General features: G+C 30.8%; 1 protein-coding gene across 1 annotated transcript; it reads right to left on the bottom strand.

Moving 5' to 3' along the window:
* Positions 1-336: 336 nt before the first annotated feature.
* On the bottom strand, positions 337-5080 carry LOC135958395 (uncharacterized). The gene is made up of 2 exons (XM_065509299.1): positions 4940-5080; positions 337-1061 (listed from the first exon to the last, which is right to left on the bottom strand). Exons 1-2 carry the CDS (start codon positions 5078-5080, stop codon positions 489-491), a joined length of 714 nt encoding a protein of 237 aa, XP_065365371.1. The 3' UTR covers positions 337-488.
* Positions 5081-17158: the final 12078 nt, after the last annotated feature.

Raw genomic sequence — 17158 nt, 5'->3', positions numbered from 1 at the left:
AATTAATACAAACAAATTTTTTTTTTGGTGACAAAAAAATCGGGTTAAAAAATATTCTCGATTCAAGTTACTATGACTGCCTTATATACGTCGTTGAAAAGGACTTTGTCTATCTATCATTAGATATACATATTGTCTATATTAATGGCTTAGTAATTCATATATTGATAAAAAATAGGCCAAAAATCGAGGTTGACTTGTTTTTTTTCTTATATCTCAGCCATTAGTGGACCGATTTTCTTGATTTTAAACAGCAAAGTTATTTGGGGGCTACGGAAAGCTAATTTCAAAATAATGTTGTAGTTAACTACATTATAATATTTCATACACATGTAATTTACAAAAAATAATCTCATATTTTTATTTACAATCAATAAAAACAATATTTACACAACCAAAACAGTTTTTGTTATTTACAATTATTTACATATACAATATTTAACAATAAAACAATTAAAAAAAAAATAAAGAACAGTTTTTGAACTCTATTAAGCCCAACCACCGGATGGTTGCCAGCCACCACCACCTCCTCCGCCTCCACCGGAAGACCAACCGCCACCACCGCCGCCTCCGTGACCGCCACCGCCTCCTCCTCCACCACCTCCTAATTTAATGATCTTAATGATTTTGGTGGAACCACCACCGCCTCCTCCTCCACCACCTCCTGAAGACCAGCCGCCACCGCCTCCTCCTCCGCCAGATGACCAACCACCACCGCCGCCGCCTCCATGACCTCCACCACCACCACCTCCTCCGCTTCCTAGGCTAATAATTTTTACAATTTTAATATCTCCACCGCCTCCGCCGCCACCTCCTCCTCCACCCCCAGATGACCAGCCACCACCGCCGCCTCCTCCACCACCAGAAGACCAGCCACCTCCTCCTCCTCCTCCACCACCACCATCTTCGGTTATAATTTTAATAATTTGAACATCACCACCGCCACCGCTTCCTCCTCCTCCACCACCACCGGAAGACCAACCACCTCCGCCGCCACCACCTCCAGGTTTTGGTTTAGCCGTTACGGATGCAGCCCCGATTAAAAGCAAACATACAAAGGCCTGAAATAGAGTTAATTTTGATAAGTTTGTTTACAATAATTTTCAATTTTATTTTATTTCCATAAGAAAACAAAAGACTTAGGAAAAAACATACAACATTTCTGAGAAAAGTGTGGGAATGTAGTTGTTTTCACCGCAGAAGCAACTTGGTGACAACAGAGACTTTACACACAAAAAAAGACATGGTTTGGCATGGTTACGAGAACTATACTGTGTTTCTTGTAACAATATATTGTTAATCTAATTTAACTCAACAATATTTTTATATTCTAAAACTAAAACCTATTAAAATTAAATTTTGTATTCCCAAAAATAACTTTTAATGATGATTTAATTGGATCATAGATATGATTAAAGAGGGAGTCAGTAAAAAAATTATATGCACTATTCCAGCCAAAATGTATCCTTAGTCAAATTATAATTTTTTTAATCCCGCTAGCTTTTAAAAATATGTCAGATATTATCTTTTCTAAATCATTAATTTTCAATTGTTATTTCGGTCAAAATGGACAGCGATAAAAAAGAACGTTAAAAAATAATTAAAACTTTTCAAAAACATCCAATATGGACTTTCAAAAAATAGCAAAAGAAAGCCATTAAACAGTGTAAGGAAAACCTGAACATTGAAAGAAGATATTGGTAAGGCAAACGAAGTCGAACAACTCTTTCGAAGAGCACCGAAAACTTCTATCAGAAAAGCAGCTCAGCTGTGTTGAAGTTGTATAAATTTCAAAAAGTACCAGATCGAAATGCGGTAAAGAACTTAGAAGCAAAAGAACGGGCTGTGCCAAATCTTATAAACCCTTCACCAAATTATACTTCAAAATAAAAATTTGAAATATTTTTAGGTAAACAAAATTTATTTTTTTTCCAAGTTGTTTTTTAATTTTTGGGAAAAAAAAAATTTCGAATTGTTTTTTTAAATTTAATTTTTTTTTTTGTTTTTTAAATTTTTTTTAATATTTAGCGTAAAAAAAACTTTTGGTGGAAAAAAAATCGGGTTAAAAAATATTTTTTCCGATTTTGACCCAGTGTAGGTCCAAATTACTATAACCGTATATACATCGTTGCAATGGACTTTGAAATATCTATCATTAACCTTCGCTTTACCAATACCCACCCGGGTGACCACATCGATTTTATTGGTTTAATATTTTTTTTTAATTTTGTTTCGATTTAAATGAAATTTGTACTCACTGAACAAATTCTAGAGTTCTATAGAATTTAATAGAACCATTTTAAACTTTTTATATGGTTTTTAAAATTTTTTAAAATTTCGTTCGTCGCATATATTTATAGAAGTGTAGTGTCACCCGGGTGGGTATTGGTAAACCATGTACATAAAAAACCTTTGGTAAAGCGAAGGTTAAATATCCATATTGTCTATATTAATGTCTTAGTAATCCACATATAGGTCGAAAATAGGTCAAAAATCGAGCTTGCCCTGGTCCTTATATCTCAGCCATTTGTGTACCGATTTTCTCGATTTTAAATAGAATTCCGGAGATACTAATGTATGAATCGTGTATGTAAGTTAGTTGGGGGCTTCAGAAAGTTGATTTCAACAGGCAGACGGGCAGACTCACAGTCAGACCACGGGAGGCAAATCCACCCAACTCTCTAGAACAGGAAAGGTATCCCAGGACATGACCGATTTTAACCGCAATTGGACCACCTCGTCCGAAAACATTAAAATATACCAATATTTTATTGTTTAATGAATTTGTACAATATTTGAATACGTTTACGTATTTTTGAGAATTTTTATATTGAACGGTTTAAGTTTTATTTAACTTAATACAAGTATAAGTTTTTTCTGACTCGTTCTTTATTACATTTTTGTATTTCCAAAAATAACATTTAATGCTACAATAATATGGTTACTTTGGGTTACATTATGATTGCTTTGGATCATAATATACAGACCTGTCACAGAATGTCATTCCGATCGAAAGTGGAATTAATTCCGTATTTCGCTTCTTCAGAAAAAGTAAAACGAAAATTTCTTTCGGAATGAAACCACTTTCAGTTTTCAAAGTGGAATTGATATTTCTTTGTAATTATTTGTTTTTAAAAATTTTTTAATTAATTTATGTACCAAAAGCTTTACAGGCTTTTGTTTTTTGTTTTAATATAAAAAATGCTGTCAAATTAAAATCAGAAATACAGAATTATTAAATGTTTTTGTAATTAATAAATAACACGGAATCTGAAGAACCTTAAATGAAATCGATCGGTATTGTTACTACGGAATTGAAACCATTGCGAACAAAATATGTGACAGGCCTGATAATTACTTCAGAACATATTAAGAGCATGTATGGCAATGATTCTCTGACTATATTTGATCATAATATGATATTTTATTATGCTAATAATGATCAAAATAGGATTGAACTTCAATCATAAATCTTATCGTAATGTGTTGTTCTTAGATTATCACAACCATGTTTTATCTCTGCTTATAAATCAAATAACAAATTTAAAAATAACAAGTAAAGAAAAGAAGTTATAAGAAAATGTGTTAAGTTCACTAAAAAATATAAATTAATTAAAAGAAAACGTGCTAAGTCCAAAAAAAGCACTTATGAGTCGCCAACGCACTTCTCCGAAATTGTGATTATGTGAAATGGACCACCATTTCTATATAGTGTAGTATGTGATCCACTCACTCCATTTCCAAAATGTTCATAAATCCTCTCAAAAAAGTTTTTTTTTTAAAGTATTGGATTTTTCAAATCTAAATTTCTCAGTCCCAAGATTATTTCAGATATCCCACTATTACAGTTCGAACAATTACCCTTGGACCAACCCTTCTATGTAGTGTAATAAGAGAACCTGTTTCCAAAATGGTCACAAATCCTCTCAAACTATTTTTTAAAATATCTCAATTTTATTTAAATTCCAAGATTATTTCAGCTATCCCACTATTACAGTTCCAACAAGTACCCCTTGGACTACCATTTTAATACAGCGTAGTATGCGAATCATTCACCACTATTAATCTCGTCGATAATTTTTTTTATTTTTTATATTTCTGAAACTATTTCAGATATATTTTGTGTATTATACGAGTATGTAATTCATTTATCATGACTGTTACGGGCTTAACAGTGCTATGTTGACTTGTAACATGATCAATGTTAAAAAATATGGTTTTTGTCTATGCTAGTTAAATTTTAATTTATCTTCACAAACATTCTTTTTTAAGGTCCTATTATTCTCATTTCATATATCACTTTTGTATCATTTCTAAGGGATTTCAATTAATATTATTTTTTATTTTTATTTATTTAAAGTCCTTTTATTAAAATACTTTTCTCATTACTTATAGTTTTCACTTTTGTTTGCATTATTATTTAACTTTAACGTACTTTCATGATGATGATTTTATTGCTTTTTTTTAAATCCTTGATGAAATAATTTGAATTTCAAGTTGTTTATCCAAACTGTACAGAGACTATTGGTTTACTGACAACATGTGGCAGATGTACAATACTTTTATACCACAATTGTGTCAGTAGAGCCAACTGAGTATATGGGTACATATCAGATGAAAAGTCATATTACAACCGGAAAAACTTTAATAATTACAATTTTTTTTTTTTTGTTTTTCTTTTTGGGAAAACAAAACTGCGCTAACAACAACGAAAAACCATTTGCAACAAAACGCAAAACTGCATCTTCAGCTGGAGAAATATAAAAATCCATGCTGCATCTTTGAGTGACTGACTGGTTTTTTGTTTGTCTGCCCCTTTCTTTCTCGCATGAAAATGAAAACGAAGATGCTTGTTGAAGTAACACATTTAAAATGCAGCCAGCCACATGAGTTGGGTTGCAAGCACAAGAGTTAACATCTAAAGGTGCCTGTTTATTACAAACATAAAGTAGAAATGTCCACTTGACTTTTGCTGCTGCCACAGCAGCAGTTGTTGCTGGTGTTTGCTTAAACAATCTATTGTGTTCAATAAGTGTTGCATCAATTCGTTGTAGGAGCAAGCCAGTTTACCATTATGCATTTGACTTATTTGGTACCGACTGTATTTAAATTATACTTTACAATTCACCATGAGTGGCAGGGGAATATGTATATAAGTTTGTCATGTCATTTGTAATTTCTAAATCTTTCATTTGCGACCATAAAGTATATAGATTCTTGATCGTTATATATAGTGAAGTCAATATAGCCATATCCGTGAGTCTGTTGAAATCTACTTTCCCAACCTACCAAATAACTTTCATATACGATTCTTACATCAATATATCCGAGATAGTCCAACTTAAGCTGCTTTTTAAAATCGAGAAAATCGTCCCACAAATAGCTGAGATATAAACAAAAAACCTCGACTACCTCGATTTTTTCACCAAATTTGCTTTTCCATTTTTTTTCGCCAATTTATTTTTCACCAAAACTCGATTTTAATATTTATCTTAAAGTATAATTTAGTGCAGGGTATTTAAGATTCGGCACAGCCGAATATAGCACTCTTACTTGTTTTTTATTTAATCGTATTTAGGTAAACCACTACTCTTCCAGCCAGAGATAGCAGTATCTTATAACGATGGATCCTTTCCAAAGAAAAACAAACAAACAAAAAAAAATAAATTGTGTAATAAACTTTTTAGAAGACACCAACAAACTTGTTAAAGCAATTTGAAATTATAACATCAAAATCATTTTCCAATGATCATTTAATATTCTGTTTTTTATTAAGTCCGGAAAATATACTTTGGTGAGAAAAATTATTTTATTTTAGCATAGAAAAATAATTTGTTGTGGTTGGAAACTTTATAATACAATTTGATTATCAAACAAATTTAATCAATTTAGTAAAAAAAAAGAAAGAAGATGATAAAAAAAGACAACACAAACTTAATAAAATTTCCTTAAAGAAAAATTATGCAAGTGATTGATTATCATCTGCTACAATTTTGTGTATGAGGTGTGAAAAATTGCTTAAAGAACTTATGGTTTGTTGTGGTAAAGTTTTCGAGGCAATATTTTAATGACTGTTATTATTATTATTATTCATATGAGGGTCATATGAATTCATATATATATGATTTATAGTTTTCCACTAAAATTTTAAAACAATTTTGGAAACAAACTCAAAAAAACCCATTTCAGCAATAAATAATTGTAATTTCTAAACGGATTTGGAAAGTGTAGGAAATTCTGTCTTCTTTTAAAAAATTGATAATATTTTTTATATTTAAAATGAAGACTTTTTGCAAAAATTATTAGCTTAGTGTACAAGCGTGATAAGTCCGTTTTCACAAATTTTAAAGTAGACCCAAAAACGTTCTAAAATCCTTTGTTTTAAATATTTTTGAAAGCTGTTAATATAATTTTGTTAATTATTTAATATGATTTATAACGATAAAAAATTACAGTTTAGAAGAAATGCTTTGATGACTTATTAGTTATTTTTTTGGGACTTACCACATTTCCTGTTACTTAGTGCTCGTTCACATAAGTTTACTTTAGCAAGAAAATGTGTTAAGTCCACTAAAAACTACAAAATAAGTGCTGGTTCACACACATCAAGTTTACTTGAGTAAGTCTTGAGTTTATAGTGTGAACCAGCACTTATTTTGTAGTTTTTAGTGAACTTAACATATTTTCTTGCTCAAGTATTGTTGTGTAGATTGTCCCTCATCCAACATAGTGTTGCATTTTCTGCACAAGCTGGATTGCTACAAGAATGGCAATAGGCCCAAGATGTAACTAAAATTCAAAGAACACGTTTGTGATGTGACCAAGCAATAAAACAAGCCAAAAGAGAGTGAATTTATTAATGAATTCTTGAAATTTCAGTACATGGTCCCAGCAGACCTCGCACTAAACTCCTTTAAATCTCAATAGAAACTAAAATATTGGTCGGATGGCCTTTCTTAAACGATTCTAGATAAAATTTCCTTGGAATACTTGTGGGGGTTGGATATACTTCCCATGTACCATCAAGGAGTAATTTAGTTTGAAAATTAAAAAGGTCCCCAGGGACCTTTAAACCCATCGGTTTCGGTTTCGGTTTTATTTCGGTTTAGAGATAATTTGTTAAATATTAAGTGTTATAGAAACAAAACGATTCGAATGAGCTAGAATCCACATTACAATGAATCAATAAACATGAAACTAGAGACATGTTATCCTGAATTAGTATTAATTCACTAAGGGAGACATAATAGTACTATTTCTTTCTTCCAATTCGGGTGGAGAAGCGCTCCGAGTCAGCTAGTACTCCATACTTTTATCAGATATTTGAAAACAAATAAGTGTTTGTTCGAAAAAGTTTGCATTATTTTTTTAATTAAATAAATAAACAGTTTAATTATTCGGAAATACTTGTAGATCAATATTTTTAAATGAGTTTGTGTCATTCTTTATTAACAGGTTTCCTTGCATAGCCTGCTACATAATCTCAAGCAATTATAGTAATATAATTTAAAAAATTTAAAGAAATCTGTTTTTCTACTGAAAATAGATTAAAAGTAAAAAGCGAAGAATAATTGTCGGTTTCGGTTTTAGGCCTTGAAAACCCGCGGTTTCGGTTAAAACCGAAATGGAAACTCTAATTTAAAGTATAGGTTTCTAGGTGATAAAAAAATGTACTATACGTTATTTAGTTAGACATAAATTGAAATTGAAACAAAAATATTAGCGAAGATTTAGGAAGAAGTGTGTGTTTTAATTTAATTTACTGCCTAACCTCAAATTTGCCATTTTTAAGACGATTTGGCAACAGCTTAAATTATGACTAACCCTGGCTTTAATTATACAAATTATGTAAACTTTAATGTTCAAAAATATTTTTCAAAACAAAAAAATTAAATTTCCCAAAGATCACCTCACAACCTATAAAAGTCAAATAAATACTTTAATTTTAGTTGTAACCAACTTCTGCTGCACATGCTACCAATGCTGTTGCAACAATGCATAGTTATTCACGTTTGTAAAGTTAGTATGTAGCATCTCCTAAAAAAAAAAAATGTTCGATTGTTATGAACAGCGAAAGTGGTAAATGATGTAAGAATTGAATGCTGAACAAGTTTAAACAAACATGCCCCCACAATTGGGCCAACTAATGGCCTGTACATATGAATACATTGCAAAACATTCATACAGTACATCTTCAAACTAAAAAAAAAACAATAAAAACAATGGTGCAAAGTAGTCATAGACATAAAAATGATTTCCATATAAGCGTTACATTTGCACTTTTTAATGTTAATGGAAAGTGCAAGAAAAAATAAATAAATAAATTCATATGCATACAAAAGAAATATAAAGAAAAATGTTTGTTAAAAATAAAATTAATACCCAATAGAAAATGAAACGTAATTTATTAAAAGATAATAAATAGAATTAACCATAATTTCATTGTATCAATTAATAGTTTGTCCTTGATAAGCTGTTATATTTCGAAACGCCAGCTCAACTACCGTTATCATTTAACCACCATCACCAAAATAACAAAAATAAAAACAAATTTTTAAATTTGTTATCAGGATTCCTGCAATTTCCAAAAAAGTCAGCTCGGTTTAAAAAAAAATTGTAAATTTTTTTCATTTAAAAGATTTGCTTTTCAAAAAGTTTCATGATTAGAATTTCCCAAGATTGTACTAAATAAATGTCAAAGAATGGAGGCTCAATTCTTGACATTTCATTATTTGACAGCTAATTTACTTCCTAACCTCAAGATTGCCCAACCTTTACATACATTAAATTCAAAATATTTGTACCCTTCATGTTCGTTTTTAATTTCAACAATATAATTTTCCGACCCTATAAAGTATATATCGAATCCTTAGCGCCAAATTATCATAAGCAACATTTTCAACATTTTTTGTTTATTGCAAAAATTTAAATTTTATGGACCGACTGATGTTTTAGCGTTCTCAGAATATCAAAATTGTTAATAACTTCAAAATTATAGGGGGTACGATTTTATCGTAAGTCATGCATTAAACACATTCAAGACAGCAGGCTACCAACTTCAATCTGTCAAAAATAAAATGCACACGTTTATATGGAGACGATTATTTTAACGACAGCACAGCTACTCGGCCACACGACTACTCATGCCGATGTAGCCGAATTAGGCTAATTTCTATTTTTGTCAACTACAAAACAGAAATAGTGTTGCTAATATAATAAAAAAATGTAAATCAAATTAGTGCTTAAAAAAATATATTTTTTTACTTAATTAAGAGAAGTTTCTGATAACCATATTGAAATAAATTAATAAAAGGCACATAATTAATTATAACCATATATATATTTTTACTCAAAATAATTGTATTAGTCTTAATTACTTTGGAATTTTGTACGGTTATGTTTTATTAAAGTGGTACCACTGAATTATAAATCAGCTGTTTACTTTGTAGCTGTCGTCTTTAAAATAATTCAGTAGCTGCCACACGACTACAACTGTAACCAGCAGAATTTGTGTTCGTGTAGTCGTGTAGCCTGTTGTCTTGAATGTGTTTAATGCATCAATTTTTACATTTTACAGTAAACGAATTTTATCTAAACGGCTAGATTGGTTTGAATGAAATTTCACATGCGCAAAGAAGAAGTGCTGTTGAGTTTAAGTTCTGAATGTGGACCTCATGGGCGCACCAGGGGCGCGACTAAGGGTCCTCAAAGTAGGACACCTCTGATATGTTGCATTTTTCGTTTGTGTTCCGATTTCAAAAAAATTACACATATGAAATCTTTTCATCGAGCGCTACAAAAGACCGAGTCGTAGCTATCAATTACCTCTTATAGCTTAGGAGATATTCGTATTTGAAAATTAAATTTTCAACAATTTTACCCAGCCTACTCCAGTTTTTTTATAACAGCGTATCCAAAAATTTTCCGATTTTCTCCAGTTTTCCTTCATTAGACTAACAACATATGTATGTGTCAAATAGAAAAAGAAGTGTTTAAAAATAATGCCTATGTCCAAAGTTATATGCATTTTAATATAAAAAATTTTAAAAAGCCGATTTTTCGCTAATTTTTTTTGAAAAAAGAACTTTTTTTCTTTTTAAGTTATCGCAAAAAATTCTAAATGGATGTATAAGGAATTTATACTTTCTGAAAGCTACGTTTTCATAAAATATTTTAATTGAAAAAAAATTAAAAATTTTTCTCACCGAGGGGACCAGGTCCATTCAAAAAAACATCTATTTTTTCTGTAAAATTCAACTTTAGGGTAAAAATTCTCAAATCGCATATTCGATATCAAAATATAGTAACCGATTTTAGATGGCCCAATATGCTTTAAATAATTTTGTAAAGGGTTCCAATAACTCAGACCCTGGTATGGATATTATTGCCAAAAAACTAAAAATTTCCATTTTTGGGATTTTTCAACAATTTGTGGGAATTGCGGGATTGCTGATAATAAATTTCAAAATTCGTTTTTATTTTTCCATTTTAAATAGAAAATTGTACACAACTGTGACATTTCATTAAAAACTATTCATAAATAACAATTTTATTTCAATTCGAAAAAGTTTTATCTATGCAAAAATTCAATAAAAAACATTTTTTGTCATATTTTTCAATAAAGTATTCCATGAATTTTTAATTGTCAAAAGTTATAAATATTTTTGAAAAATAAACAAATAGCTTGAACAAAATTATATTATATGGCATCATAACATTTTTAATTTTATGTATAAATTTCAAAATAATCGAAAAAACCTTCTCCTGTAAAATTTGGGTTTTGTCGCTTACGATAATTTGGCGCTAAGGGCTCGATATATTCTGGATTCGGAGTCGATTAAGCCATGTCCGTCAGTATGTCTGTTGAAATCAATTTTCTGCAGACCCTAGATATCTTCTGGATCCAAATCTTCAATAATTCTGTCAGACATGCTTTCGAGAAATTTATTTTAATTCAATGAAACCAAATGTGAATAATAGCATAACCGAAAATTGGCTTCATTTCTAAAGGAATTTTTGTTTCAAAAATGTGTTGTTTTCTCCCATGATTCCAAAACATTTTATGATTAAAATGTCCAAAGATTCTACTAAATAAATGTCAAATTATAACAGCTAAATTCTTGACCTAACCTCAAATTTGTTAATCTAGGTTTAATCAATTGACATTGTTTAGATAAACATAAGTTTAAGCTTTAAAAAATGGCTAGATTTATTGTTAAATTAAATCGATGTCTCTAAATAATAATTTCAAAATACTAGTCTGTTATTTTTCCTACAGGGCAATAATGAATACATCATCTTCAAACAATATTATGCAGTTAGATTATATAATTTTTATAATGGTGAAACTGCGATTTTCAATGAAACGAAGAAAATCTGTAGTCGATTGTAAATTTCTTGAAGTTTTTCTTTTGAGTTTAATTTACTTTGTCTTTGAAGCATCGTTAACACAATCATGTGCTTTCGAATGGCAGTAACCACAGCTTAGGGAATCCTCTTTAGGTATAAGTAAGTGGCCAAGGAAGACCAACCAAAGACATACTGTTTGTTGTTTTAAATTATATGTTTACATCTGTGCAAGTGTCCACAACTATTTATTCAGAAAATATAATCAATGACAACGAAATAAAATGCGGTTGGCCTGAGTGTAGTTTGGGTTAAAACATAATTTTAAAACTTCCTTAATGTCAAAAAAAAACAATAAAAATTATTTACAATCTGGTAAATCTGTAGGTCTAGACATGAATTGCAAAATAACTAAAAAAAGAAGACAAGTAATTGTGTTTTTGATGTGGGATCAAATGAAACAAATATGTGTACATAATGGAAAATTATTTTCTGAGAATTGAAAAATTGAATAATTTTCTTGTTTCATCTTTTAAGATTTAAAATATATCTGTATCTTCATGTTGAGTACTTAATACATTTGAAATATTTTATTTCCAATTTCTTTTCAATTTAAACAAATTCCAACCACTTTTCTGTCCCATTAAAGCTATTCCATGACACAATGAAATTGAAATCACGCTACGCCCTGAAGGTCTAGGAACTAGTTACCTTTTGTTTAAGATTTTTTTAATAAATCATTAGTACTTGTATCACTTAACGTTCATACTTGTAATATTTTTTTAAAAAAAACATTAATAAGATGTTATTCCATTTAATGCTAGTGGCCACAAACAAGTGTAACTAATTTGTTAAATTAACATATTTGCCATTAAATTTTAACAGTGTGATAGTAAATAATTAAAACAAATTTATTAGAGTGTAAAAATAAATTGAAAATATTTTTATCTGCATATGAAAAGGGTGGTCAAATTTGATGTTAGTCAGTCAAATGAAACTTGAGAAATTTTATCCATGAAACGATTTGTAAGCATGGAACATTTGTCAATTAATTTTTTAAAATCTAAACGAAAACTTTTTTAAAGAAAATCATCATTATTGTTTGTATTATTTGGTCGCGATATAATCATAACGCCATCAGTAATTACGGCTTGCGCCTAGCACTAAACTTCTTAATTTTATGTTCTCCACCAATTTCCAAATTTAGTTTTATTTCGTACTCTACCACTATTCCAAAATTGGTTTTGTTTGGTACTCCACAACGACAAGTGCACAGTGGGGCAGAATCGAAATTTTTTGGAAATAAATCTGGCATTTCTGGCATTGACGGGGGCGTAGCCAAGGAATATTTGAGTTTAAGTTATTAAAATATGCCCTATAAATGCTCCAGGTGCGGCGCTATGGGAGCTCAAAGTAGGGCACCTTCGACATGTAAAATTTTTAAATACCTGTAATTTTTTCCAAATAAGAAAAAATTAAAGTGGACAAAGGACTGAGTTTTAAAAGTGGCATATTTTTGAATCTAACTAAAAAATTAGTTCGGAATAAATGTGGATCAAATTGGTCCTAATATTTGCAATCCTATTAAAATTTTGATACAAATTTTAGTTTTAGAAACTCAATAAAAATGTGTAATAAAATCTTTATTTATTAACAAAACTCAATGAAATTTTCAACGTCTTTTAAATTTGTTATTCTAAATAGCAAAGTGTAAATAAACCTGTCAAAAGGAATCCCGCAATTCCTACAAATTGGGGCAAAAATCCCAAAAATGGTATTTTTTTTAAATTTTTATTTTTTTTTAAATTTTGCCCAAAAGTGTACCCTCTTTTCCTTCGGGGCTGGGAAAATACTTTGGGGATAACTAGGGAACACATCAAGCTTTCCAAAGCTGCCCTATTAGATTCTGCCCCACTGTAAAGTGGTGGAGTACCAAAGGAATCCATGTGGTCAATGCAAAAACTTCGAACGCAAACCTCTCGCAGGCAGCGAAAAATGACGGCCTGGTTGCCCTTAAGTGATAATAACAATGACGAATTCTTTCTCCACCTAGAGCTGAGGTCCATTTTCAATTAAAAGTTTATGTAAACATCAGTGATCTTTAGTTTCCGCTAGACCTCGTACGATCCACAGCGGCCAAACAATTTAGTTGTTACATGAGAAATTTCCTGGTCGTAAATTCCTCGATTTGACCATGTCAATTGGCCGCATCGTTCTTGGGATTTAACGCTGCTGGACAATTTTATCTGTGTAAATCCCATGTCCCTTTTTATACCCTTCACCTTCATGAGAAGGGTATATATAAGTTTGTCATTCCGTTTGTAATTTCTACATTTTTCATTTCCGACCCTATAAAGTATATATATTCTGGATCCTTATAGATAGCGGAGTCGATTAAGCCATGTCCGTCTGTCTGTCTATTGAAATCAATTTTCTGAAGACCCCAGATATCTTCGGGATCCAAATCTTCAATAATTCTGTCAGACATGCTTTCGCTATTTAAAATCAGCAAAATCGGTCCACAAATGGCTGAGATATGAGGAAAAAACCAAGACAACCTCGATTTTTGACCTATATCTGGATTACTAAGACATTAATATAGACAATATGGATATCTAATGATAGATATTTCAAAGACATTTGTAACGACGTATATAAGACCATAGTAAGATGGACCTACAATGGGTCAAAGTCGGAAAAAAAAATTTTAACTCGAATTTTTTTTTTCCCAAAAAAAATTCAAAAAACAAAAAAAAAATTAAAATTTAAAAAAAAAAATTTAAAATAACAATCAAAAAAATTTTTTTTCCCAAAAATTAAAAAAACAACTGCAAAAAAAAATTAAATTTTGTTTACCTAAAAATATTTAAAATTTTGAAGTATAATTTGGTGAAGGGTATATAAGATTCGGCACAGCCGAATATAGCACTCTTACTTTTTTTTTTTTGGTTCGAAAATGTCGAAACGAAAAATACCGTTAAAGCACAGCGATTGCTCGCCAAAACATTGGGTGAATGTATTCCATAGGTTTCAGAGTGCGACAGATGGTTTGTGCGGTTCAGAAGTGGTTATTTTGACACGGAATCTCCCAAGTCAGCCAAGCAAAGTTTGAAGACAAAGAATTGGAGGCATTACTTTATGAAGATTGCTGTAAAACTCAACAACAGCTTGCAAAATCAGTGGTAGCTACTCCAGCAGCAATTTCAAAACGTTTGTGAGCAGCAGAATTCATCCAAAATCAGGGAAATTTGGTAATATACGAATTAAAGCCGAGAGACCTTGAAATACGATTTTGTATGTCTGAAATGATGCTTGAACTATATAAAAGAAAGATATTTTTGTATAATCAGTTGCGATGAAATATGGATTCATTACGATAACACGAAGTGTAAGAGATCGTATGTGAAGCCCGACCAATCAGCCGAATCGACACCAAAGCCAAATATCCATGGCGCTAAGGTAATGCTCTATATTTAGTGGGACCAAAAGGGTCCTATCTATTATGAGCTGCTGAAATCTGAGCAGGCCATCACAGGGAACCTGTACTGAACGCAACTGATTCGTTTGAAGCTAGCAACATGTTGCAATACCTGTTATACCAAAGTGATCACTCAAAATTGAAGCCACTCAGCCATGTGAGGTGCCTATGACTTCCCCAATCTCTCGCACTTTCAATCTCCGATCTCTAACGTTTCTCCATTTTTTTTCACTTCCAAAAATACCTATTCATCCCAAGAAATGCACTGTTATGACTGAAGCTTGGTCTCTTGTGTGTTGTGGTGGATCCACGATTCGTCTACGGTTACGTAACGTCGCAATATACCGATACAGTTTTCAAGCTATTTAAAACTAACGGGTTCAGTTTTCATGATATTCTAAGGTACCGGTTCGCTTTGCATGCGATTCTAAATGAATAGGTTGAGTTTTCATGATATTCTCAACAAATCGGTTCAGTTTTCAAGTTAAAATTATTTTTTTCGGAAATAATCATCGTTCAAATCAAAGACAAGTTTGATAAATTTTTTATTATTCCAATTTTTTTTTCACTAATTTAAAATTTAAAAAAAAAAATTTCAGAAAATTCGATTGAAAATTTAAAAAAAAATCGGGTTAAAAATATTTTTCCCGATTTTGACCCATTGTAGATCCGACATACTCTGGACTTATAGGTCGATGTTGTCCTGGTCTCAGCCATTTGTGGCCCGATTTTAAATAGCAACCGAACCGGGTCTATAGCGGATATATTGATGTATGAATCATGAATGTAAGTTATTTGGGCGCTACGGAAATTTGATTTCAACATACACATGGTTAGACGGACATGGCTATATCGACTCCGGTAGATAGCGGATCCAGAATATATTGTGGGGTCACAAATGAAAAATGTAGAAATTACAAACGGAATGACAAACTTATATATACCCTTCTAACGAAGGGTACAAAAAGTGGTTTACTGAATTTCATTGTGACCTTACAAGCACGAAAGATGCCGAACGTTCTGGACGCCCATTTGAGGCTCTAACTTGAAACAATTGAAAAAATGGTGTTGGCCAATCGGAGATTGTGGAAGCTACAGGAATCTCACGTGGCACAGTGGTTAAAATTTTGAATAATCACTTGGATATGAGAAAGCTTTCCATAAGATGGGAGTCGAGTTTGCTCACAATCGACCACAAACGCAATCATGTGAAAACTTCGCAGGACGAGTTTTTGCTCATTTAAAATACCATGAAAAACATATAATTTTCTGTAAAGTAAACCTTCAATTCCTTAATTCATGTCATACTGTATTTTCAAATGAACTAAAAACAAATATTTATTATTATATCTGACAATTTTCCCGAACCATCTTAATTAATTATCACCAAAACAAAATTAAAGACCTTGTGATTGCTCTACACATCATTCATAAATTTATGAACAATTTTAACCAATATCCAGATGTTGAGACTAAGCAATTATAAACAATAACCAGCCAGCCAGTCAGTTAAATGTTATCAGGCTTAAATATGTATGGCTTAAATTGTTGTATTGTTTTTGATGTTATTGCGACTGCTATTAATGTGCTGCGAGTAAAATTGTTAAATATTTTTCATTGTGAGATTGTAATAGAAGATGTAACAACAAACAAATAGCAGACAAAATGTAATTGTAAATTTTTGTTTAAAAAAAGTAAATGTGTGTAATTTTGCGGTTTAGCAAAAAAAAATTACAATGTGATGTAGGAAATAATGACGAACATGTGTCAGCAATTGAGATGTTGAAGCGCAAAACCATTAATGATGTAGACAATTTGAGAAAATTAAAAGTGTTTAAAATGAAAACAAATAACAGCATCAAAATGAGAATAGAAAACAGGTGGGAAACGATTTCAAAATCTGGGTTTAAGTCGACTAAGAATTTGAGCTATAAAAAAGTTTTAACAACGATGAATTCGAAATCATAGATTTTTTAAAATTTAGTGTCAGATCTTGCAAAACCTAAATTTTTTTGCATTCAACTTAAGTAGTGGCCACCATGTAATAATAAATTTCGAAATATATCGTGATTTACTTACTGTAAACTGATGCCAGATGTTATTTTAAAAAATTTGTCACTTGCAGCATTTACATAATAAGAAATGTGTATAAAAATGTTTAAAATTAATTGCACAAATAAATTTACACACATAAATACGTAAATTATAAGATGCCAGGGAAAATACAGGTTTGTGTGTTTTCACAACTTATTTTATAATAAAGTTTCTAGGCATAGATAAAAGAAATGATGCATAGTAATCGTATTGCAAAATACTATTTATGTAAAAACTATA

Source organism: Calliphora vicina, chromosome 4, assembly GCF_958450345.1.
Source record: "Calliphora vicina chromosome 4, idCalVici1.1, whole genome shotgun sequence".
Lineage (NCBI taxonomy): Eukaryota > Metazoa > Arthropoda > Insecta > Diptera > Calliphoridae > Calliphora > Calliphora vicina.
Note: the sequence above shows the minus strand (reverse complement) of the source record. Positions and strands in the feature narration are given on the sequence as shown.

Coding starts and splice junctions, on each gene's coding strand:
- LOC135958395 (XM_065509299.1), bottom strand. CDS start 5,080: ATGCATAATGGTAAACTGGCTTGCTCCTACAACGAATTGATGCAACAC. Junction 1,062..4,939: donor GACATTTCTACTTTATGTTT/GTAATAAACAGG, acceptor ACTCTATTTCAG/GCCTTTGTATGTTTGCTTTT.